The 22,478-nt window shown below is 42.2% G+C and overlaps 2 protein-coding genes across 4 annotated transcripts; one reads left to right on the forward strand and one right to left on the reverse strand.

Moving 5' to 3' along the window:
* The first annotated feature begins 875 nt into the window (after positions 1-875).
* On the forward strand, positions 876-5,667 carry si:dkey-183n20.15 (RING-HC_RNF170 domain-containing protein). Of its 2 annotated transcripts, none has more exons than XM_054790512.1 (6): positions 876-1,021; positions 3,078-3,193; positions 3,807-3,915; positions 4,604-4,677; positions 4,768-4,878; positions 5,266-5,667. In XM_054790512.1, exons 2-6 carry the CDS (start codon positions 3,191-3,193, stop codon positions 5,581-5,583), a joined length of 615 nt encoding a protein of 204 aa, XP_054646487.1. In that variant the 5' UTR covers positions 876-1,021; positions 3,078-3,190; the 3' UTR covers positions 5,584-5,667. The 2 variants fall into 2 exon arrangements, with proteins under 2 accessions (XP_054646487.1, XP_054646488.1); XM_054790513.1 differs by having other exon boundaries at positions 5,305-5,667.
* A 145-nt stretch (positions 5,668-5,812) lies between these two features.
* Positions 5,813-22,267, reverse strand: pfas (phosphoribosylformylglycinamidine synthase). 2 transcript variants are annotated; one of them, XM_054790482.1, is made up of 28 exons: positions 22,096-22,267; positions 19,898-20,017; positions 19,689-19,824; positions 19,355-19,460; positions 18,918-19,104; positions 17,741-17,846; positions 16,336-16,476; positions 16,123-16,247; positions 15,417-15,545; positions 15,207-15,344; positions 15,012-15,140; positions 13,093-13,166; positions 12,844-13,000; positions 12,711-12,772; positions 12,485-12,646; positions 12,167-12,403; positions 11,752-11,982; positions 11,474-11,654; positions 11,035-11,118; positions 10,806-10,961; positions 9,527-9,649; positions 9,227-9,372; positions 8,950-9,157; positions 8,010-8,098; positions 7,807-7,921; positions 7,576-7,725; positions 6,698-6,838; positions 5,813-6,333 (listed from the first exon to the last, which is right to left on the reverse strand). In XM_054790482.1, exons 2-28 carry the CDS (start codon positions 20,013-20,015, stop codon positions 6,020-6,022), a joined length of 3,945 nt encoding a protein of 1,314 aa, XP_054646457.1. In that variant the 5' UTR covers positions 20,016-20,017; positions 22,096-22,267; the 3' UTR covers positions 5,813-6,019. The 2 variants fall into 2 exon arrangements, with proteins under 2 accessions (XP_054646457.1, XP_054646459.1); XM_054790484.1 differs by lacking the exons at positions 19,689-19,824; positions 19,898-20,017; positions 22,096-22,267 and adding an exon at positions 18,765-18,792.
* Positions 22,268-22,478: the final 211 nt, after the last annotated feature.

A 22,478-nucleotide genomic window follows, 5' to 3' on the forward strand; every position in this document is an offset into this window, starting at 1 on the left:
TTACAATGTGATGGCCTCACTTTTTATCTCTGCTCAGACTCAGACCCTGACCCTGACCCACACCGGCTCACTCACGGCGCTGCTGCTATTTTTAGATGACCTGCGGCATGATGAGTTGAGGGGCAGTCATGTCAATATTTACTAGCACCATTCATGACATGGCAGTGTTGAGGAGGTCACGTCGCCCATTTGTGTGCATGTGTGATGTTGGCATAGAAGGCTACCAGTAATGGCAAAGGGGAAAAGCATGGCCGTTTATTAACAAGTATATTGCACAACACAGCAGCAATAGAACCAATGTTGTAATAGCGGTAAGGAGGAAACCGGTCAGCCAGCATTAGTAGTACAGATGAGTTCACTGTAAACAACAGTGTGCTAAAAGTGTAACACGCATTACTTTCATACCAACAGCCTAGCAGCGCCACCAAACTATTATAGTACATACAAGTGAATAATGTAAATATGCTTTCATTGCAGCAATGCCAATAAAAGGCCACGAGGTGACAGTATCGCTCTGCAAATGCTTTCCTGTTCCCTTTCTATTACCTGTCCTGGTAGCAGTAAAAGGTGAGTAGTTTTACTTGATTTTAGTTTTGAATGTTACTTAAAACATTGCCATTGCAGTAAAGAAAGCTTTTATGATAGCAACAGTCTAAGTGTTTCCGTTTCAGTGTTGGCACACCCCACTCTGGGTAAATTATTGCCAAGGTCAGCGCTAGCCTACTTTCACGTGGGAGGGATCACGTCTGGTGAGAACTTGCCGTAACAGTCATGTGACCCACGCTGGGAATACTCATTTTGACATGGTTTTCTCTCTAATCTGCTGTAGGTTTATGTGCTGTTGTGAGTCTGCACTGAAGCTTCCCAGCAGGCTGCAGGAGTGAGAGAGAGAGGAGCTGATAGTGGTTGATGATTAACTTACAACTCTCATTAGATGATGCTGGACACGCTGACTTTTTACTTCCTCAAGCCATCATCAGCCTCTTTCCATGCACACCTATCGCTCCGTCTCCAAGCCCAGGTGAGTGTCTTTACGCCATGCCAGGACATTTTAGGACACCCGTCCGCTTACATTTACATACATCACATGGCCATTTGCACGTTAGGCTGTCAAACAGAAGGTATAGTTTGTTTTCAGATTTAAAAAACCCCCACACAAACATCAGACCAGGCCTTCACTTAAACACCTAACATTTGCAGCACATTCCGAAAAATAGTATATAGGGGACTTTTGACTAGCGTTTTTGCAGCAGATGACTAAAAACACTGCTCTGTCATATAGACGATCTTTGACTCTTTTTTTTGTTTCAGATTTCTAAAAACAGCAGAGCGCTCCAATAATATAGAGGACCTGCAGTGGTGTGAAAAAGTGTTTGCCCCCTTCCTAATTTCTTATTGTATGCATGTCACACTTAAATTTTTCAGATCAAACAAATTTAAATATTAGTCAATGACAACACAAGTGAATACAAATGCAGTTTTTAATTGAAACTTTTTAAGAGATAAAAAGAATCCAAACCTACATTGCTCGTGCTCGTGATTGTCCCCTAAACCTAAAATAACTGGTTGGGCCACCCTTAGCAGCAACAACTGCAATTAAGCGTTTGTGATAACTTGCAATGAGTCTCTTACAGCGCTGTGGAGGAATTTTGGCCCACTCATCTTTGCAGAATTGTTGTAATTCAGCCACATTGGAGGGTTTTCCAGCATGAACCACTTTTTTAAGGTCATCCCACAGCATCTCTATAGGACTCAGGTCAGGACTTTGATGAGGCCACTCCAAAGTCTTCATTTTGTTTTATTCAGCCATTCAGAGGTGGACTTGCTGGTGTGTTTTGGATCATTGTCTTGCTGCAGAACCCAAGTTGGTTTCAGCTTGCGGTCACCAACAGATGGCCGGACATTCTTCTTCAGGATTTTTTGGTAGACAGCAAAATTCATGGTTCCATTTATCACATCAAGTCTTCCAGGTCCTGAAGCAGCAAAACAGCCCAGGACCATCACACTACCACCGCCATATTTTACTGTTGGTATGATGTTCTTTTTCTGAAATGCAGAGTTACTTTTACACCAGATGTAATGGGACACACACCTTCCAAAAAGTTCAACTTTTGTCTCGTCAGAGTATTTCCCTAAAGGTCTTGGGGATCATCAAGATGCTTTCTGGTAAAAATGAGAGGAGCCTAAATGTTATTTTTTTTTGTTTGTACATTTTTGTAGTATATTCTTAAAAACAGCAGCACACTCTTGTCATATAAAGGATCTTTGATAAGTATTTTTGTGATTCCTAAAAACAGAGTGCTCTGGTCATATAGACAATCTTTGACAATTTTTGCAGTAGATTCCTAAAAACAGTAGAGTCCTGTAAAATAGAGGACCTAGTGTTTGACCTAGTGACCTAGTGTGTGACCTAGTGTTTCTGTAGCACATTCTAAAATACAGCAGCGCACTTCTGACATAAAGAGGATCTTTGACTTGCGTTTTTGCAAGTGCTTAAAAACAGCTGAAGGCTCTTGTCATATCGAGGATCTATGAGCAGCATTTCTGAAGATGATTCCTAAAAACAGCAGAGCGCTTTTGTCATATAGAGCATCTTTGACTGCCATTTTTGCAGTATGTCCTTATAAAAGGCAGCACAGCACGCTCCTGCTATAAAGCACTAACATATTATGATGATCTATTTAGTGAGGTAAAACATTGTAAGGTGTGACAGAAGCTTGCATTGACATATCCAAAATAAGAATAGTGAAGGAAGAAGCTTTGTGAAAATGTAAACCGTCCTGTATTAATGTAAGCGCTCCACCTTCATTTTTTTTTTTTGGCAAAGTAGCTTCTTGTGTTTTTTTTAAGCAACAATATGTGCTATGTTTAGTGTTTGGACCAGCCAGGACACATCTTGTCCAGTGGTGGGTAACATACGACATGCGACTTAAAAAAAAACCTAATAAAGCCTCAGAGGAAGCGTTATCAAGCTTATCAGACAAGTTGGCATCATTACCATTGTGTCTCGCTATAGCCAGCAGCAGATATGATAACATTGTGTGCGTGTGTGTGTGTTTATCTTGGTGTGGTGTCAGGTTTCAGATCGCACCATCTTCCTTCTCAAGGTCCAGCGAGTCAGGGTCACCCGGTCTTGCCGGCCTAAAACTCAGCCTGTCCTCTGCACCAGCAGCCACCGCCCACTCCCAGGATGGTGAGGATTTGTTGTTTCTACTTCCCCTCCTTACTCCCGTTTGTGTCTTTGACATATTGAATTACTACTTCCTCAGACAGTGTCCAGAGGCCTTTGTTACTTAACTGCAGAGAGACCATCTATTAATCCTCAGTCCTAAATACTAAATAGGTCTTCAAAATGTGTTATGCATTATTATATATGTTGGTAATGCATATAAGCTACTGTATGACATGTATCGTTTCAATATAAAAACCCTAAATGTCAGCTTTACAGATGCTAGCTTCCAGCATTTTTATTTGTCTGTGCCTGTCACACAGAACTCAGCAAACAGCAGGACATTGCCATTGATGTGCATGCTTTTAAAAGATTTCTAATGAAAGACCCTCTGATTGGTTTTTAGAATTGCAAGGAGGGCCGAATGAAATGCGGGCAATATTTGGCCCATGAGCCGCAGGTTGCGTGGATAACAGTAACATGGTTGCAAGCGTAGAGGTTGTAAAGCTGCTATAATATCAAAGAGACACTCCCTTTTATTGTGGCTCTGACAAGGTCGCACTGTAGTTTTGATCTAAATCTTGCTTCATAACTCTTATTGCCGTTTTGGTACTCTATAATGTATTCATTCCTGCAGAAGTCTGCACACTTTTATCCATCAACCAGTCAGCACGACCGCCACTGTCCAGTGTGCCTGCAGACGGCCAGCTTCCCAGTCCAGACCAACTGTGGACATTTATTCTGTGGTAGGACACACGCACGCACGCAGTGTGACGTCTGTTGATGTACCCCATCACAGAGACCATCTGTTCCATCTTTTTAATCACTAACAGTTGCCATGGTAACGCTGCCCTGCCTCTCCATCATTATTCTGAGGGAAAAACTTCATTTAGCGAATGACAAAAACCCTACAGTTAAGACACATTTGGCATTATCGAGCGGGTGCATGGAAATGACACAAAGAAGTGGTTGTAAGAAGTTGTGTAAAGAGATTTTGATGACAAATATGAATTGTTTTGTGCATTGGGAAAATGATATGACCATGTTTTGCACAACTCTAAAAAGGTCCTGGCCACATCTAGAATCATCTAGAACATTCTAATCAACAATATATTACAATTTTGGACATGTCTGTTTTGAGAAAGGAACATTTGGACATGCAACTTTTGATTAAAATGTGAAAAAACAATAATAAAATATATTATATAGGTATTATTCTAACAATACTGTATATATAAACATCTTATCTTTCAGCATCTGTGTTTTTCCTTCACCTTTTATGACACCTGACACATTAACATGGCCCACTTACCTCTTTGACACATTATTTCAGGGCTGGCCATATACGACCCACTGCACCATTCTAAAAACAAAATAAAACCTCAGTGGATCTGCTATAAAAATCCCAATAAACATAGTTCCATGTTATTGCAGCTTCGTGTTTGATCACCTACTGGAGACATGGCATGTGGTTGGACCCAATCAGCTGTCCTCTTTGTAGACAAAAGGTAATATACTCTTACAGTATTTTTGTAACTTTGTTGTAAAAACGTACTATATGTACATTCAGAATAAAAAAAAAAATAACGACTCCTCAGGTCAGCGCCATGTGTCAGCTATTCAACGACACCCGATCGGATCAGCAGTCCAAGGACATTCTTGGGGAAATAATGGACTACAACCAACGTTATTCTGGAGCACCGAGACAGGTCAGTGTACTCAAACTTGAAACATGTTGCATTAACACAAATGCTTCAGTGAATGCACCTATTCAATTTAGCGCTTATAGTCACTGTGTGTGTGGTCTACAAAAGTAAATAACCGTCTCTCATTGGCACCGGGTCAATAAACATTGGCATCAACAGCTGTCAACCTCCCGATGTCGTCTTTTAAGAACTTGTTTTAACACCACAAGATGACAGTAGCTGCATTTGAAGTACAGGACCATGTTTTCCTTTCCACTTTCTCATGCACTTCAAATCATTATTTAAGTTAAAAACATGAGCTTTTCTGAAATAAATGTTAAAATTTGGGAAATACCTGCAGTAAGAAACTTCACATTTTCTATAAATTGCAATATTTCCCCTTCTATCCAGATAAGAGCCTACCTGTGTGACGCACCTCTCCTCCTGCAGCTCATGGTCCGCAGCCTGGGCACCATTGAGGGTCTCGTTGGGCTCTTCTTCTTGCGGGTGGCTCTGTGCTGTGTGGGCACCATGGTCTCCATCTCCTCCTCATCATTATCGTCATCTAGTCCGATTAAAGCAGACCCCACCCTGTGCGGCCTTTTGGGGGTCTTAGATGACCTGGTGGTGGTCATCCTGCTGCTCCTCTGCGTCATCAACGTTAACCAGCAGATAGCGCCAGAGAGAGGACACCCCGCCAGCACAGGAGCGATGGAGAGTTCACGTTAGGCAATGCAGTTGCGTTTGATTCCTCCAGGGGGCGCAGCTAGAAAGGAATGGTATATGACGATAAATGGCATCTGAAACTTTGAGAAGTGTTCACAATTGTAGCTTAAATTGCAATGTTTAAATAATCTCTTATTTACTATTTAAATCATAGCATTTTGATATCATTGTAAATATCGTATAATGTTATTCGTGTTTTTATGTATAAAATAAATATTTATTTTCTCTTGAAACAAAAGTTTATTACTTTTATTTGTTTTTTGGTAGCGCTTGTACAAATCAATATTTTACTTGTTTTTTTTTTTAAAGGCAGTGTGAAGGCACCTTAAAAACACAGAAACACAGTGATTGCTGGAATTAGATGCACAAAATGTGACAGTACAGTCAAAACAGCAGAGCAGTAACGGAGAGCATAAAAATGAAGACATTAACGGTGTCCTTAGCGTGCATCGCTGCACCATGCGGCGGCGTTGCGGAATAGGCGGAGCCACGGCGAAGGTTGTTTGAGGGCGGCTCTGAAGTCCTGCGGGGCCCACGGCCACTGCCAGCCCAGCGTGCAGCGCTCCGGATGGGGCATCATGGCCAGGTGCCTGCCGTCCTTAGAGCTGAGGCCCGCAATGCCCCGTGGGGAGCCGTTGGGGTTCAGAGGGTACTCCTCGGTGGGCTGACCCTGGTCATCGAGGTAACGGATGGGGGCGAGGCCTCCGGAGGTGATCTTATCCAGAGCTTGAGTGCTGCGGAATTGCATCAGACCTGCAGCAATTGAATGAGGGGATGAAATCAATAATAATTATATGTTATTATAACAACATAATTATTGTAAAAATGGTTAAACATGGTTAAAGTGTGATTCCAATGTTGTGCTACTATTAAAGTACTAGGAATACATTTTCAGACGTGTGGTATCTTTTAGCTTGATCATCAGTAAAAATGGGCATATTTCACAGATGGTTGCAAATGGTGACTAATCATGATTCATTAACTTGAAAACTGTGATTAAAATTGTAATCATTTCACAGCCCTAGTATTTATACATTTAAAAAGGTATGGTTTTTAATAGCTATTTTTGAGACAAGGCCATTTCCTTGGGTGACCACATGATGGACCAGATCTATACCTTCTCCGTGAGCGACCCACACTCCCAGAGATGAGCCCTCCATGCCGGCGAGCCACACGGACGGCGACGCTTGGATTCCAACGCTGACAAAGCGTGACTCGAACCTGCCAGACTTATTGTGGGTCAGCACCACTTCTGATGCTGGAGGACAAATCGCAGCGTCATTCTTCAATTCATCAATGAATGAATGAATCAGACTTTATCAAGGTGCCCCCTTTGAGGAGTTCTTGTTTAGTGCAGTGGTCCCCAACCCCGGGCCGCAGAGAAAGAAAAAATAATTTCCATTATTTCATTGTTTTATGTTTTATTTTGAAAAGTGGCCGGATTCTCTCTGTTACATCCGTCTCACTTGACGCATGTCAATGTGCGTGTGCTAACTTGCTCTCGCCGCACAGATAGACTACCACTGTATTGTTAGCATTTTTCTTTCACCTCATATTTGGTGTCAAATGCTGATACTATGTGGGAATGCATAAAGGTAAGTTTTGATGACTTATTGAGTGCTAATGTGCACATTTGTCTCAGTTCATGCTAGCACACTGCCTTTTACTACACACGTCAAACAGCGATGTAATAATCTCTCTGGAAAAACTTGGCTGGAACTTGAACTGGTAGATGGTGGGTCGGCATTCATTTTGTGCTTTTAATTTGATGTTATTCATGTCTTCGTTTTACACAATATATAAATATGATAAATTAGATCGCTATAATGTACGACACCCCCTCCGCCTCTCCCGGTCCGCGGGACATTTGTGGGCACACAAGCCGGTCCGTGGGTCAAAAACGTTTGGGGACCACTGGTTTAGTGGACTACACAAAGATTCAGACCATCAAAAGCTAAGTGGTCTTCATGTTAAAATTGATGAGATTCATCTCACCAGCGCCATCCTGGCCCTCTCCCACCCAGCCCAGAAGGGCGAGCAACTGGCAGCCATTGCACACGCCCAGACTCAGCGTGTCTCCCCTCTGGCGGAAGCGGTCAAATTCTGCTTTGGCCGTAGCGTTGTAGGTGACAGTGGCGGCCCAACCTTTAGGTGACAGACAGACAATCTAGTGTAATGTAGGTACTATATGAGTCATCATTAACGTGTCCTTATTACAGTACATGCCTTTGGCCGATCCCAGCACGTCAGCGTAACTGAACCCTCCTACGAACACCACGGCTTTGAAGGGTTCCAGTGTGACGGAGGCGGAGCCCAGGTCCTGCATGGTGACGTCCCACACCTGCGCACAAGTGCAGACAAAGGCTTGTGTCTGAGGACGTCATGGATTCCTTGGTGCATCAAATGGAAAAAAAAAACAAAAACCCAACCTCAAAGCCTGCCATGTAGAGAGAGACGGACATTTCTCTGTCTCCGTTACTGCCCTCCTCCCTCACCACGGCTGCACGAGGCTGCGCTGCTGCTCCAGGATACAAAATGTCATTGAATATTTCACATTACTGTGGTCCCAAAGGAAATAAGGTTATTACGTTTCACCATCATAAAACTGTTGAGGGATTGTTTAAAGTAGTATTTTTTTTTTTTTTAACATTCCTAACTGTCCTACGGGTGTAAAAGATAACCACTGTCTAATACAGGGGTGTCCAAAATGTGGGCTGTGGCTGTTTCCGCCATGCATTCTAAAAACATTATTTAACAAGAAAACTCAAAAAAACAACAAAAGGGGAAAGTTATGATCCATCCACCCATATGAGAAGAAATTTTGGAGGAGAAAATTTACAAGAAGAAAGTTGAAATAGTTGGAAAATTCAACAAAAACAACAGCATTGGAAAAAAGAGCTGTAATTTTACAAGAATAAAGTCAAAAGTTTAAAAGAAAAAAGTTGTATTACAACAACAAAAAATTTTATGAAAATAAACTCGTAATATTATGAGGAAAAATTATGTCATTTTAGGAGCATAGAGTTGAAATATTAAGACAAAAATATATACACACACACCCACACACAAACTATATATATCAAACAGAGGGAACGGGAAGGTTTTTGCAAAGTGATACTGTCCCCTAGTGGCCTTTTATGGGTACTGCCAGTCGTGTAGAGTATAATCAGTGACACTCTTCTAGTTTAATTTCCTCTTCTATGGTTAGCATCAAAATTTCCTATGAAAAAAAGCCAAACAAGCTGGTGGAGTTAATCCTTTACAGTACATTTGCTGATGTCAGGAAAATCTTTCTCAGATATTGTACAACATTTGAAGCGTTCCACTTTGGAGGTTCCACTGTAGGATGAAGATGCATTTCTGACTTACCAGGCTGTTTGCAGATGGGAATTTCAGACGGGTCAAAGGTCACTTTAAAGCTAGGCTGCGTTCTCCTGGCTAGCCCCTCCTCTTCCTGCTGAACACACAACTCATTGGCTTGCAGGCGCTCCAGCTGAAAACTAGTCTCCTCCCACAGCGCTCGAAGGTAGGGCAAGCGTTCACTGAGCACTTCCTGTCCGTCCACTCGCACCTTCACCTGCAAGGGGGAAGCAAGCATGTGAAGATGCGAGTGAAGATCTTGGAGGTGACGAGGGTGACATCTCACCATGGCATCTGGACCAAAGCCGCAGGTTCTGCCAATGTGGTGACATGGCACGCCGGTGTCACGGAATCGCCGGCACACGCTTTCTTCATCGGGCTGGGACACTTCCAGAACCAGACCCAACTCTTCACTGAAGAGCAGCTCCATGACTGCACAGTCGACAGGACGATGCATTAGTCAAGGTTTATGAACTACTTAGTGAGGACTACACTCTCAATAGCCACTTCATTAGGTACTCATCTCATACAAGGTGCGTATGAAAGATTGTGCCTGTGTACCTAATGAGGTGGCCAGCTTTCTCACCTCCCTCGGCTCCCTGTGATGACAGGTCCACGTCGATCCCGCGGTTTCCCGCAAATGCCATCTCCAGCAGGCAGGAAATGAGGCCTCCATCGCTGACATCATGTCCTGCACTCAGCAGCTGATCTGAGAGATAAATCACATTAAACCAGCAATCACAAATTAAATATTGTACATCTTCCTCAAATCATCAAATAAAACTATGTATATATCTTCCTCAAATACTAGTTTATTTGAATATAAAGACATACATTTTCCTTCAAATCCTATTAATTTTTTTATTCTTTTAAAATAAAAAATAAGTATACATCCTTCAAATCCTATAATTTAGTTGAATAAAAAAATAAACACATCTTCCTCACATCGAATTATGTTAAATCTTAAATGTGTTTAAATAAAGTAAATTCCTTTAAGAAAAGAAAGATGCTTCAATTTTTTATTTGTGTTAGATCCCACGAAAAAAAACAAACAAGTATACCAAATCAAAAGTAAAACACTATATTTATATATTTCTATTGTTGTCATTTTCAATTAAAAACGATTTTCTTTTCAAATCTCAAATTGTTTTCTACATGAAAAAAAAAATTGGGAAAATAATTCATGGTGTCAAGGCCCTTTTAAATAAAAAGTATTAGTAGTGTCATTATAAAAATGATGACTACTGCTAGTTAAAATTTTTGAATTAGGCAGCAGTAACACACTAACAGAATATCTATCCATCCATCCATTTTCTATACCGCTTCTCCTCATTAGGGTCGCGGGGGTATGCTGGGGCCTATCTCAGCTGACTTCGGGCAAGAGGCGGGGTACACCCTGGACTGGTCACCAGCCGGGCACATATAGACAAACAACCATTCACACTCACATTCATACCTATGGACAATTTAGAGTCTCCAATTAACCTAACATGCATGTTTTTGGAATGTGGGAGGAAACCGGAGTACCCAGAGAAAACCCACGCATGCACGGGGAGAACAGGAGAACATGCAAACTCCACACATAAATGCCCCAGGGGAGAATCGAACCCAGGTCTTCCCGATCTCCAGACTGTGACTGTGTGGCCAACGTGGTAACCACTAGACCACCGTGCGGCCCACTAACAGAATATGCAAAAAAAAAAAAAAAAAAAAAAAAAAAAAAAAAAATATATATATATATATATATATATATATATATATATATATATATATTAAAAAAATATTATTAAAAAAACCACAGGTACCATACAAGAAGCAATGGGTGGCTTCCCTCAAACAACGTTGAGCATTAAGTTCAAACTAACCGTTTATCAGGGTCTGAGTGGTGTTGAAGCAGGCGGCCAAAAGTTCTGGCCGGTCCAAGTCAGGAGAGCAGTCTCCCAGCTGACCGTAGCACTGAGCCAGAGCAGAACCTCCCAGGCGGTGGTGGCCAGGACTGATGGGAACCCACAACAAGACACCTGCAGACAGATGCAAAGTAAGGCTTTAGATCAGATAAGATCTGCGGCGTGTGTGTGTGTGTGAGTATTTTACCTGTGCCATCTGGATCATCAAGATCAGGTGTGACAGTGGCACTGATGTCTGGACAGACCGCATATGTGGAAATAACCAGAGCTCCTGAAATAGAAGCAGAGCGAGAGCATAAAAACCAAGCAACCAAAACTAAAAACACGTATGATGGCTTATACTTATAAGTACACTTATACGTAGAGAACAGATCTCCATTCAGGCTGAACAATACTTTTTGTGGATTATTTCAAAGTTGAATTTATCCTACAGCAGTATTTTCTACTTGAACTCCACTTTCAGCATTACAGATGCCATGTCTGCTCTACAGGCGCGGTGTTGTGGTAAACACATGGTGGCAGCAATCATATGAAATCATATAAAAGTCAGGCAACGGAGGCACAAAAAGCAGGCATCTATTTGAGGTGTGGTGTTTATTCAAGTGGGGGTCACTATCAGAGTATACCTGGAGCCTTGACAGTCTCCTTCCCCACTCGAGCGGCCATACTGAGCGAGTCTTTGCCCCCGTCGATGGCCACCCCGAGCTGACCCATGACCTCACACATGGCTTTGCAGGACTCCCAGAGACACGCCCCCTCACCAGGCAGCTTGGCAGCCCACATCCAGTTGCCACTGCACTTCACATCCTGAAACATGTGATCATAAACTAAGTTGAGATTGACACAGTGAAAATACTTTTTTTTTTTTTTTTTTTTTTTTTTTTAAATACAGGTTGCCCCTCACCTTCAGGGCTGTGACTCGGGCAAACACCAGGTTGGTCAGAGCCTCTCCGACAGCCATACGAGCCCCTGCTGCGGGACTCACGAGCGCTTTGATGGGCTGCTCTCCGATGGCCGTGGCCGCACCCTCGAGACTGAACGGCGACAGAGCAACAACGGCCACGTCTGCTAAAGGTGTGTGCAGAGGACCGACACACTGCTGTTGGGCAATCAAACCCGTCACAGACCTGTCCACCTGCGTCAAGACACAGGTATTAAGACTCCCAATGTGTCCCGTCTAGGGATGATCAATGTATTTATTTATTATTGGGTCAGTCTAGGTTACGATCTGTGATTGTTAAGGAGGCTTGGCTGCACCAGCAATAAAATCCGACTCAACTAGCTGCCTAAATGGGTTGTGCAGAAATCTAACAAAAAACCTTATTGGTCAGGTAGCGCTTGGATGCCACAGCAGGCAAACGTAAAACTCTCTCCAGGGCGTCTTTGACCGTCAGCTGGGTAGGAAGAACCAGTGGCCGATGGGTCGGTGTCAAACGCTCCATCTTGAACTCCTTCTGGGGCATCTTCCCCAGGACCCACTCCAGCTGCAAGTCAACAGGATGGCAACCCCTGGTGGCCGGTTCGTGACCTTTATCCTCGTCGTCCACCAGCACAATCTGAGGGAGAAAGAAGCAAAGCGGTGACCTGATAACAGAAGTCATTTTGGACGCATGACCTCGATCCGGGCGGAGACGCACCTTGCCGTCGCCGGTAATGCTTCCCACAAAATCCACGGGACATTTCTCTCGCTGACACACCCTCTCCAGGAAGGACCTGTCTGATGGACGGAGCAGCAGGGCGTTGCTCTCCTGATACTCCGCCCCCCACAACTCCAGCACACTCAGTGTGGGGTCGCCTTTCTAAAAGGAAACAATGTTTGATTGGATGATTTTATAACCTCAAATGCTATTTAACAGTGTGCACCTTAAATCTGCTGCAGTAGATCACAGCCCCAGCAGGCTCGCTCAGCTCCTTCAGAACATTGCCTGAAGATAAAAGCGGTCTTGAGTGTGTTTCATCACTTCAATGTTCACACAGCAGCAGCTCCTCCTCCCACCGTTGCCTCCTGCACCCTGGTCATGTATGCTGCAGATGGGGTTCCCATCGCTTCGTTCCAGGCACGCCCTCAGCGCCCGATTCATCTTCTGCTCCATCTCGGCGTCACCTCTCTGCACAGCCCCCAGGTCTCTGTCGCTGGAGTTGTCGCCTTGCACCTGTAGGGACAAAACACACACACTGAAGTAGTGATGTTGCTACATCAGGTGCAGTCAATGATCACACATCAAAGTGGCTTTGGTGGCCATACTTGAACAGAGGAAGCTGCTCCTCCTCCCACGCCGATTCTGTACACCGGACCTCCAATCTTCACCACTTCCATCCCTGAAGCAGCACAGGATTATGAGGGAACATTGATCATTATGAATGAATGCTGTCACTTCATTAGGTACACCTGCACAGTATAATGCATAGGTGTCTAAAGTGCGGGCCGGGGGCCATTTGTGGTCCACCGCTCTTAATTTTTTTATTTTTATTGGCCCACGACACACTCTACAAACAAAATTAAACATGGCCAGCATAACACATCAATACACAGAAAAAAAGGAAATGGACCAAATCCCTCCCTTACGAACCAAAATGGCAGACAACCTGTTACAGTACAGTAATCCCTCATTTTTAATCCACTATTAAAGCTACTTTGACAAAAAGAAAGGACAGGTGAGCCATTTGTGCTTTATGTGACTGCCAACATTTACATTGTACTTTATGTACAAACCACATCTCCACTTAAACAGTGTGCTCATTGTCTTTATGCTGTTTTGTGCTCATTTGTCATTAAATACAGGCATCATGTCTGAATTGAGCAGTTATAAAAATAAGAGTTGAAGCAAAAATTCTTTGGTGAGCTACTCAAAATCAGAGTGGAGAGAGCAAGGTTGTTCAGTGGCACTTTAAAAAAAGCATATAGCCCATGAACGCGATAGCCACTTGTAGATTCCCTGTGGGACAAAATGAGCTCCGAACGAACTGCATTGCTTGTTTTAAAGGCAAAATGTCATTGTGGTAAAAAATAAAAAGTCACATTTGGAGTCTGCAAAACAGAGACTAGCGAGGCGGATAACTCTAGCTAGCTGCCGCCAGAGAGACAGAAGAAATTGAGAGCTAGGCAAAATGTGTAAACAAAGATGGTAGAAAAGTCGGTTGAATGCGACTGAAACGTCGTCTGCTGTCGTCATTTGACTCCATATTTTACAGACTATTTTTGATTCTCACGGTAATAAGGGACAACATGCATCCCTTGCCAAAGGGTGTATTTTTATCTGGTCGTACATGCGCGAGTAGATGAAAAATTTACTCGCGATGTCTCATATTTTAGTCACAAAATGCAACCATTTAGTCACAGTCTGATTTGTGAGGTCTGATTTTTTTGAGGAGGCATTGTTATGATGCAAATGTATTACTCTTTTGAACGCATATTGTTTTGAGAAACCAAACTCTTTACTTAAATGTCCCAGCAACTAAGCGGAACTACACGTTCCTCGTCACGGAAATCCAACCACAACTGGACTCGCGGGACCAATTGGGGGAAGGGGTAAGTCACTGTTGATGTACTACAATGCCGATGGGGATGCCATACAACTTAAAAAAAAATCTGAACTATCCCTTTAATGGCTTATACTGTACTTGTGTTTTAGTGCATTTAGCCACTTTTATGCTTGAAAATGCTTAATTTGGGCAAAAAAAAAAAAACATGTACAATTTGCTTAAGTATGTACATTTTTTGACTAATAATAGGGCATAGTCAACCACAAAACAGTTTGAAAAACCACGATAGAGTGAAGGAATGATGTTCGAACTGCGATGAAGCAAAGGATGACTGTATATGGTCTTGAAAGATTTCCATGCGCTCTGTCATGATAAGCATGCCAACAATTTCCATAATACAGCTGGGATGTAGGCTATTTTTCTTTAGATTTCATGAAGAGCTTAGTATATCTTGGCCCATAATGGATTGATAATAGCATGTTTAATGAGTTCAAATGAGAAGAATATCATAGTAGGCCCTCACACCCTTCACATTTTCCATATGCAGCCTTCAGTGGAACGCTTTCAGTTTGGACCTGATCTGATGAGATTCAATACAAAACCTCTTTCCAAAATACAATCAATCTTCTACATTACTACTCTTTGAAAAATCAGGTAAAAAAAATAACAGTAAAATGTTACCAGTCTCTGGCTGCTCCTTCTTCACGTGTGCATCCTCAATAGAGCCGAGACCACCACTAAACATGATGGGCTTAATCCACTCTCGTCGCTCCCCGCTGGGCAGCTGCATGCCGAAAGAACGGGCAAATCCTAGCAAAGGAAACATTAGCCAGAGTTTTGTTGCATACTTTAGTGTGTGCAGCTTTGTCTCCCCACCTGATAGCACCGGTTCCCCAAACTTGTTGCCGTAGTCTGAGGCGCCATCGCTGGCCTCGATGGCCACCTGCAACGGGGGTGCGAAGCTGGTTGGGTACTCCCACCCGTCTCCTTCATTCTCCCAGGGCAGGACGTAACCTGAAGAGCACACCAGGAGGTGTTAAACTTATTCTTCTTAAACTCCTTTAAAACACACAGGCATTTTTGGACCTGGTATGTGCAGGTTTCCAAAGCAGTATCCCGCTGTGCCTGCGATGACGTGGCCTCCCCGCCCGGCACTCTGGACATCTCTGATGCGACCCCCGGTTCCTGTGGTAGCACCGCTGAACGGCGCAACCCCTGAAAGTTGGAGATAGAAGTGATTAATTGGGAGGTAGGGCTGAGCAATAGGGACCAAAACTCATATACCGACATATTTAGGTTGAATATTGATATACAATATATGCATCCCAATTTTTTTTCTGTAAAAAGAGTTTAGAAAAAAATCAAAGCCAAACATGCGTGTCAAGTTGTTTTATTAAAATAAATATTTAAAATGAGGATGTTTTTTGTTTGTGAAGTTTTAAAGCTTCACATTAATAGATGCACATAAAAAAAAATCGTGTCTAAAAATAACCGCTAAAATAAAGTAGGCCATTCTCTTTTTGAAATATAGAAAAAGTCAAATATAATCTTTTTTATAACAAACCTTTAGCTATGCCCAAATCCTCAGCTAATAACAAAAGCACAAAAGAACAAAATATGGGAGTGCCCAGTTTAAGAGGAAATTTTAAAATGTCAGCAACTCAAAAATACTTAAACAATTGAACAGTAGTATTTTTTAGGTAAACATCTTTAGTTTTACTTAAAGTAAATCGATATATCGCCCAGCCCTATTTGGAGGTGGAAAAAATATAAAAGTTTGGAGTGTTCTGACCAGTTGGGAAGTTGTGCGTCTCAGCAGTGAAGATGACATGTCGCAGCGAGTGACGCTTCTCATATGGACTTGCTTGGGACGTATCTTTAGGGTACATACACTCCAGCACCATTCCTTTGATACCACTAGAGACACAGACACAGACACACGCACACACCTTGTTCGCGTTGTCACTCAAAGAACCAGCATCCTGTACATCTGTTTCCGACCTACCTGCTGTTGTCGCAGAACTTGATGACATTGTTCTGGTTGCTGTGCTTCTGCGTGTCCATGATGAGCCTGAATAGGGTCTCCTCTTGCTCCTGGCCGTCGATCACCACACGGCCTCGAAAGAACCAGTGACGACTGTGCTCGCTGTGGCCCAAAGTGTGTATTGGTTACATTTTAAAAAAACAAAAAAAACAAAACAACCCAAAACAAAAAACAGCTAATTTTGGGGGTATTCTGCAAAGCAAGTTTAGTGGATTAGCGTGCTGTATTGAATGGAAAGCCAGACTCGCGTATTCAGCGAAGGTAGCTCTCTTTTAAAGCAGCTGTATCGCCATGGTAACTTAGGCTAAACTCATAGCCTGGTCAAGACCAGGTTATGTCCAAGCTTTCAGCTTAAAATCAGCTATGAAAGTGCTACTGTTTCACTGTTTAACTCAGTTGGAGATGCGTCACCATTTATTTAGAACCTACAAGGTTCCCGATGGGACATGGAAAACAAAGTAAAAAAAAAAAAAAAGAGCATTCCCTGATGATATTATCCATCTATAAGTGAGATACATTTTCAGACGAGGGAATACGCTAGATATGCTCACGCGAGCACCAGAAATAAAATGTAATATGAAATATTAATAATTAATGTTAGCAGATGTAAATGTCACAGGAGTCCCTGCTTGAGTACTGAGCCTGTTAGTCTTCTTATATTACTATATTTGCTGGAGGAATAAACACTCGGAGGCATCAATTAACTGCATTAAAAACACTTGTTTTATCATAAAAAAAGGGAAAAAATTTTAAAGTCGCCACAAAACACATCACACACAAAACACTGTCATTTAGTGGTCACAACGAGAGACAGCAGATTAAAATATTTTATTAATTAATATAATAAAAATGACAGTTGTTGCTCTAATGTATTTATTTTTTAAATGGATAAGTGTTAATATGTCAAAGTTGTGCAATGTTGAGCGTTAACAAATGAAAAGACTAGTAGGATATAGTTAGTATAATAATCACTGTTAACTTGCGCATTCACACGCTGCATGCTGGCATGCCAGCAGTCCTCCCTCACTGTATTGGTGGCGACAGTGTTGCTTTTAGCAGTCATAATCTTTTGGGAACTCCTCATAACGCACCATAATAACTACGTACTCATTTTTTGTAAACTACACTGGCTGGTATCGATTCACTTTTCAGCGGACTTAGAATAATATGACGTGAAACGCTCCCTTTCATGTGAACGTGCACTCAGCCGAAAACCGGACTTGACAAAGTAAGTTGAGTAAGTAACCACCATCGCAGGACCAATTAAGTCTGAGTGCGGATGTAAGGTTTTGTCGAGTTGCATCTTGAGCACAAAGCCTGGGTTTGTTCAGGCACTTTCACCGTTTAACCTCTTAGTCATTGGTACCTGTTGGACTGGGCCAGGTCAAAACATTCCACACTGGTGGGATTCCTTTGAATCCTCTGGAACATGGAGGTGTAGAAGTCCAGATCCCAGGAGTCAAAGGCCAGACCTGGGTAACAGAGACACACAAGATCCTTACTAGCAACCATCCAGGATTTCATTTAAAAAGTGTGACAGACACACACACACACACGAAGTAACTAAAACATGAGAAAGAGCTGCCTTATGATGCAGTACAGTAAGATCCCCCCTATTTGCGATTCGGCATTCGGGCCCCCACATATTCGCAGATTTCTTTTCTTGGTTTCAAATTGTAAGTACAGTCGTCTCCCGCTACACCGCAGTTTGAAGATCACTCCCTCACTCTATTGTGGTTTTCCAAACATTAATTAATAAATGATTGCCATTTAGTGGTTGACTAGTTAGTTTAAAAATATGCATATTTAAGCAAATTACGTATTTTTTGCCTAAATAAAGCATTTTCAGCATAATGACTAAATGAACTACAATACAAATACAATACACTATAAACCATTAAGACTACCAACTTGTTAATGTAGTATACTACATTGTCACTAGGAGTCAGTAATTGTTCAGTGAGACCACCATTGAACCACCAGACCTTAACAACCGGCTTTTACTGCAGGTTTAAATTATCTCACAATAATAATAATAATAATAAATGATAAATAATAATAATAATAATAAAAAGGTTACTGTTGCTACCATAACCAACAACAAGCTGAAACTCAACTCTGAACCCCCGATGTAACTTCCTGTCCGCCATCAATTCTGCTCCGCTACAAGGTAAACTGGCGGAGATCAACCACAAAAATAAATAAAAACAAATACCTTTGTGTACTTAATCAAAACTGAGAATTAACTTTGTACAGTAAGTTCAGTACAACTGTCATTGTCATGGTTGCGTTAGCTTCCACACACATGCAAGATAATGAGAAGCAGCATGTCCGTCTTGTGACTTGAAGCAGCTCAGTAATAATGTTAACAGGTCATGTGACCTTATTACCTCCACCAGCAGGCAGAGAGCAGCGAGACTGAAAGAAGGCATGGAGGAAAAAAAGTAAGAAAAAGAGGAAAAAGGCTCAGTTTGAGATAATATAGTTTTAAAAAGTTGTTAAACAGGAGGGGAAAACAATAAAACAAAAGAAAGTCATTTCACCCAGCTCGTCGTTGGCCTTCTCCAATGCTTCCCGCCCCTTTCCCAGGATGTCCACCTCAAAGACGGGCTGTGGTTTGGCATCCACGGCAAAGGAAGCGATGGGATGCTCATAGATGCACTCGGTCATGCTGTCGTGCAGAAAGCCTATTAGTTTCTTCATGTCATCCATGATGGTGCCCTCCTTTGGCTGGAGGAAGAAAAGACCGGTCATTGGGAGAAGACAAACAACACATTCAATTTACTTTGGTATAGTAAAAGAGTAAATAGGTTTTAATTAGGGTTCCAATCCATTTAAGAGAAGCAGGTTTGCAACGTTTCTCAAATTGTGGGTCAAGAATTCTTGTTGTGGGTTTACGATTCACCAGCACTACCAATACTAATGATGATGGTAATACATGTAATCCAGGGCACCAGGTGATTTTTGTACGTGCGCTCACCGTGACAAGGAACCTTCGAGACAGCTCCACTCGTGTCACGCCCTTGAGGCCAGCACTCTGGCAGATGGACACAGCGTTGGTGGACCATGCCGTGGAGAAGTTCAGCCTACAGAACACGTCAGCAAAATTAACTAAAAAACAACTTTGGGATAATTTTGAACATTATTTTATTAATGCATCGTATGTTGGTTTACTTTATTATATTTGTATTTTTTTTTGTTTGGGTAGGTAACAAATTGTAAGAAGATTGTGTACATAAAGACAACAAAATACAACCAGATACAAACACAGGAATAAAGACAGTACCAAGATACCAAGACAGTATTATACGTACCTTGGTCCGATCTCCACAAGTTTGGCCCCGCTGGCCTCTTTGAGTTTTGGCGTCTCAGAGAGAGGTTCTTCCTGCAGTGGAGGTCGGAACAACCAGAGAAGAACGTTCTTGTGTTCTGCGCTAAGACTGTCACAGCCTACAGCGCAACAGAAGATAATTGATCAGAATCATTGTTAGTGATGAGTATTTTGAATGTATGTAAGCCTTACCCGTCAACTCTACATTGTAGCAAAGCTCGGTGGTGATTGACACCTGGGGGAAGAGCTTGGCCGCCCGCTGGATGCTCCACCCCTTCACCTCATCACCGTAGAACCTGATCACAGCCATGGCTGATGGAGAGAAAACAAACAAAGAAAATGTTCTACCTTTACAATGATGATAATGTTCAGAGTTGAAAGGTATTCATGTAACAGTGTTGTGGATGCAATTTGCACTGGATCATACTGAGTGTCCATGAACGCAGCAGCAACTTGTGCCTGAGGAGGTACGTTATGCATCTGAATGCACCACTCTCAGAAAATGGCTAGCTCAGCAGTAGTAGCAGTTTTGCTAGTTTGATCCTGCTTCCCACGTGGAGTATGAAGTGTCCATCATTTGTGTGCGTTGTCATGTGATTCAACAAGGTGAGTTTGAGGATTATGTTGTGCATTGGGAGTGTTTGCTGTTGATGATTTAAGCTGTGTTGGGAGCTGGATGAAAGCTGTATTGTTTGGATGGTGCTGTGATTAAGACTGCACTTCTGAGCCATGTGCTTGTAATTGTTTGCTAACTGGGCTCACTGACAAGTATGTTTGCTCTCACTTGTGTTTATCACTTAGGATGATTGGATATGTGTACTGTGCATGCATTTATTTGTGTCATGTGAGTGCTATTGGATTGCTTTACTTTGCATTGTTTGTAACTGCATATGTTCCAATTGTTTGGACCACACATAACCTTTTGGACACACACACACACACACACACACACACACCCCCCTTTGGACAAAATCCCTCCTTACAAACCCACGCTCATCTGGACTAACACACATATATATTACTAAAAGAGCCTATCCACCTGTATAATGAAGATGAATAAATTATTCTGAGCGGAATCTTTCCATGGTGTCCCAACTCTAAAAGAATCGCTACCCCTTCCTAACAGGAGGAAAAATAGGACAACCATAGAATCAGAAATGAAACATACTGCAACAAGCCATACATCCAATCAGGCTGCTCAGTACAATATAACTAAAGCACCAATAAGCTGACATCAATAAAAAAAAAGGTAAAAAAATACAAGTCTGTTGCTTCGTATCGCTAGCTCAATGCTAATTCACATTGTAAATCCCATATACGCGCTGAATGGTGATTTTGAATACTGCTTCCAGCAACTGACGCAGTGGTTTGTACAGATAAATACATACATTTTATGAGGTTCACAACAGTATTTCAATATGGGGGAACAAACATTTCCGATGTACTGGCGTAGATTTAAAAAATGTATCTGCATAGACAAGCTCCAAACTGTATGACCAGTGTGAACACAAACATGACCTAATGGCCTTTCACAATGCATTACACAATCCAAGTAGATACAAATAGTTAAATTAGTCAACAGACCTGCACAATCACATGACTTTGTTGAGTTTGTGGACTGCTAAGACTTACCAATACTCTTAATTGTGCTCCATTTACAAAATACTAATTATGAATGGTTTGCCTTCACAATGTGGTTCCTCCCACTTCCCCAAATTTGCTGTTTGGCTAACTGGAGACTCTACATCGTCTACAGACATAAATAAGCATGAGTGTTTGTTTTTGTATATGTGGCCCTGTTACTGACTGGCGACCAGTCCAAGGTGTAACCGCCTCTCACCACAGCTGGGATAGGCTCCAACTCACCCCCAATGTGTACAAGTCGTATAGAAAATGTATGGGTTTGTAGATTTGTTCCCCCTTTTGAGACATTGAGAAAAATCTTTGTGCAAGCTAAGAGTGTGATGTTCATGCATGATAATTAGAAGAGACAGATAATGTCATTGCCACAGCAATCACGCCGCTCGCGCGCGGCGCGCGCGACACACACACACACACACACACACACACAAACACAGATTAAACTAGTCACTGATTGTGAGCCTTTTGCCTGTCACACTGTTGGGTCAGGCGCTTAGCGTTTAATTCCGAAACGTGACACAAAAGTGTGATGCCACACAAGATAGACAACGGCACAATAACATACATCATCTTTCAGTTTCTGGTACTGAGACAACACCAACACCAACACCAAAAAGAAACACAAAAACATTTTTTGTTTTATTTTTAATTTTAAAAAATGTGCATCTGTGTCGTTGTAGAAGCTAAACTGGCTAAAAAGCTTCACGTTTAGCAGGCTAGCTAGTTCAAAAAGAAGTTAGCTAACTTACGTGAAGACGTGTCTGCAGTTTAAGGTTTCTTCTGGAATGTTACAGTTGGGATGGCGTTCACCCCGCGAGTCCACGACGTGAGTTGTTGCCCCAAGAAGTGAAAGTTTTAGCCGGAGAGGTAATAGTAGTAGTAGTGACAGCAGCATGGATGGACCAACTTAACGCCCATGTGGAAGCCGCTTGATGTGCGCATGCGCGGTGTCTTTCTCAGTGAGGGAGGGGGTTTTAAGAACGCTATCTTGTGACTCTTGAACTCATCTTAGGTCAAAACAAAAGAAAATTGATTTAGTGGGGTTTAGTCTAGTTGGCAATACATCATTTCTTGTGTGTTTCTAATGCATTTATTGGCCTTCTTTCCCCCAGTGGTATCAACTGGCGGCTCG

This window comes from Dunckerocampus dactyliophorus, chromosome 10 (assembly GCF_027744805.1).
Source record: "Dunckerocampus dactyliophorus isolate RoL2022-P2 chromosome 10, RoL_Ddac_1.1, whole genome shotgun sequence".
In the NCBI taxonomy this organism is placed as follows: domain Eukaryota; kingdom Metazoa; phylum Chordata; class Actinopteri; order Syngnathiformes; family Syngnathidae; genus Dunckerocampus; species Dunckerocampus dactyliophorus.

Coding starts and splice junctions, on each gene's coding strand:
- si:dkey-183n20.15 (XM_054790512.1), top strand. Junction 3,916..4,603: donor CTGTGGACATTTATTCTGTG/GTAGGACACACG, acceptor ATGTTATTGCAG/CTTCGTGTTTGATCACCTAC. Junction 4,678..4,767: donor GTCCTCTTTGTAGACAAAAG/GTAATATACTCT, acceptor ACGACTCCTCAG/GTCAGCGCCATGTGTCAGCT.
- pfas (XM_054790482.1), bottom strand. CDS start 20,015: ATGGCTGTGATCAGGTTCTACGGTGATGAGGTGAAGGGGTGGAGCATC. Junction 16,248..16,335: donor AAGTTCTGCGACAACAGCAG/GTAGGTCGGAAA, acceptor CTGTGTCTCTAG/TGGTATCAAAGGAATGGTGC. Junction 9,373..9,526: donor ATCACAGGGAGCCGAGGGAG/GTGAGAAAGCTG, acceptor TCGACTGTGCAG/TCATGGAGCTGCTCTTCAGT.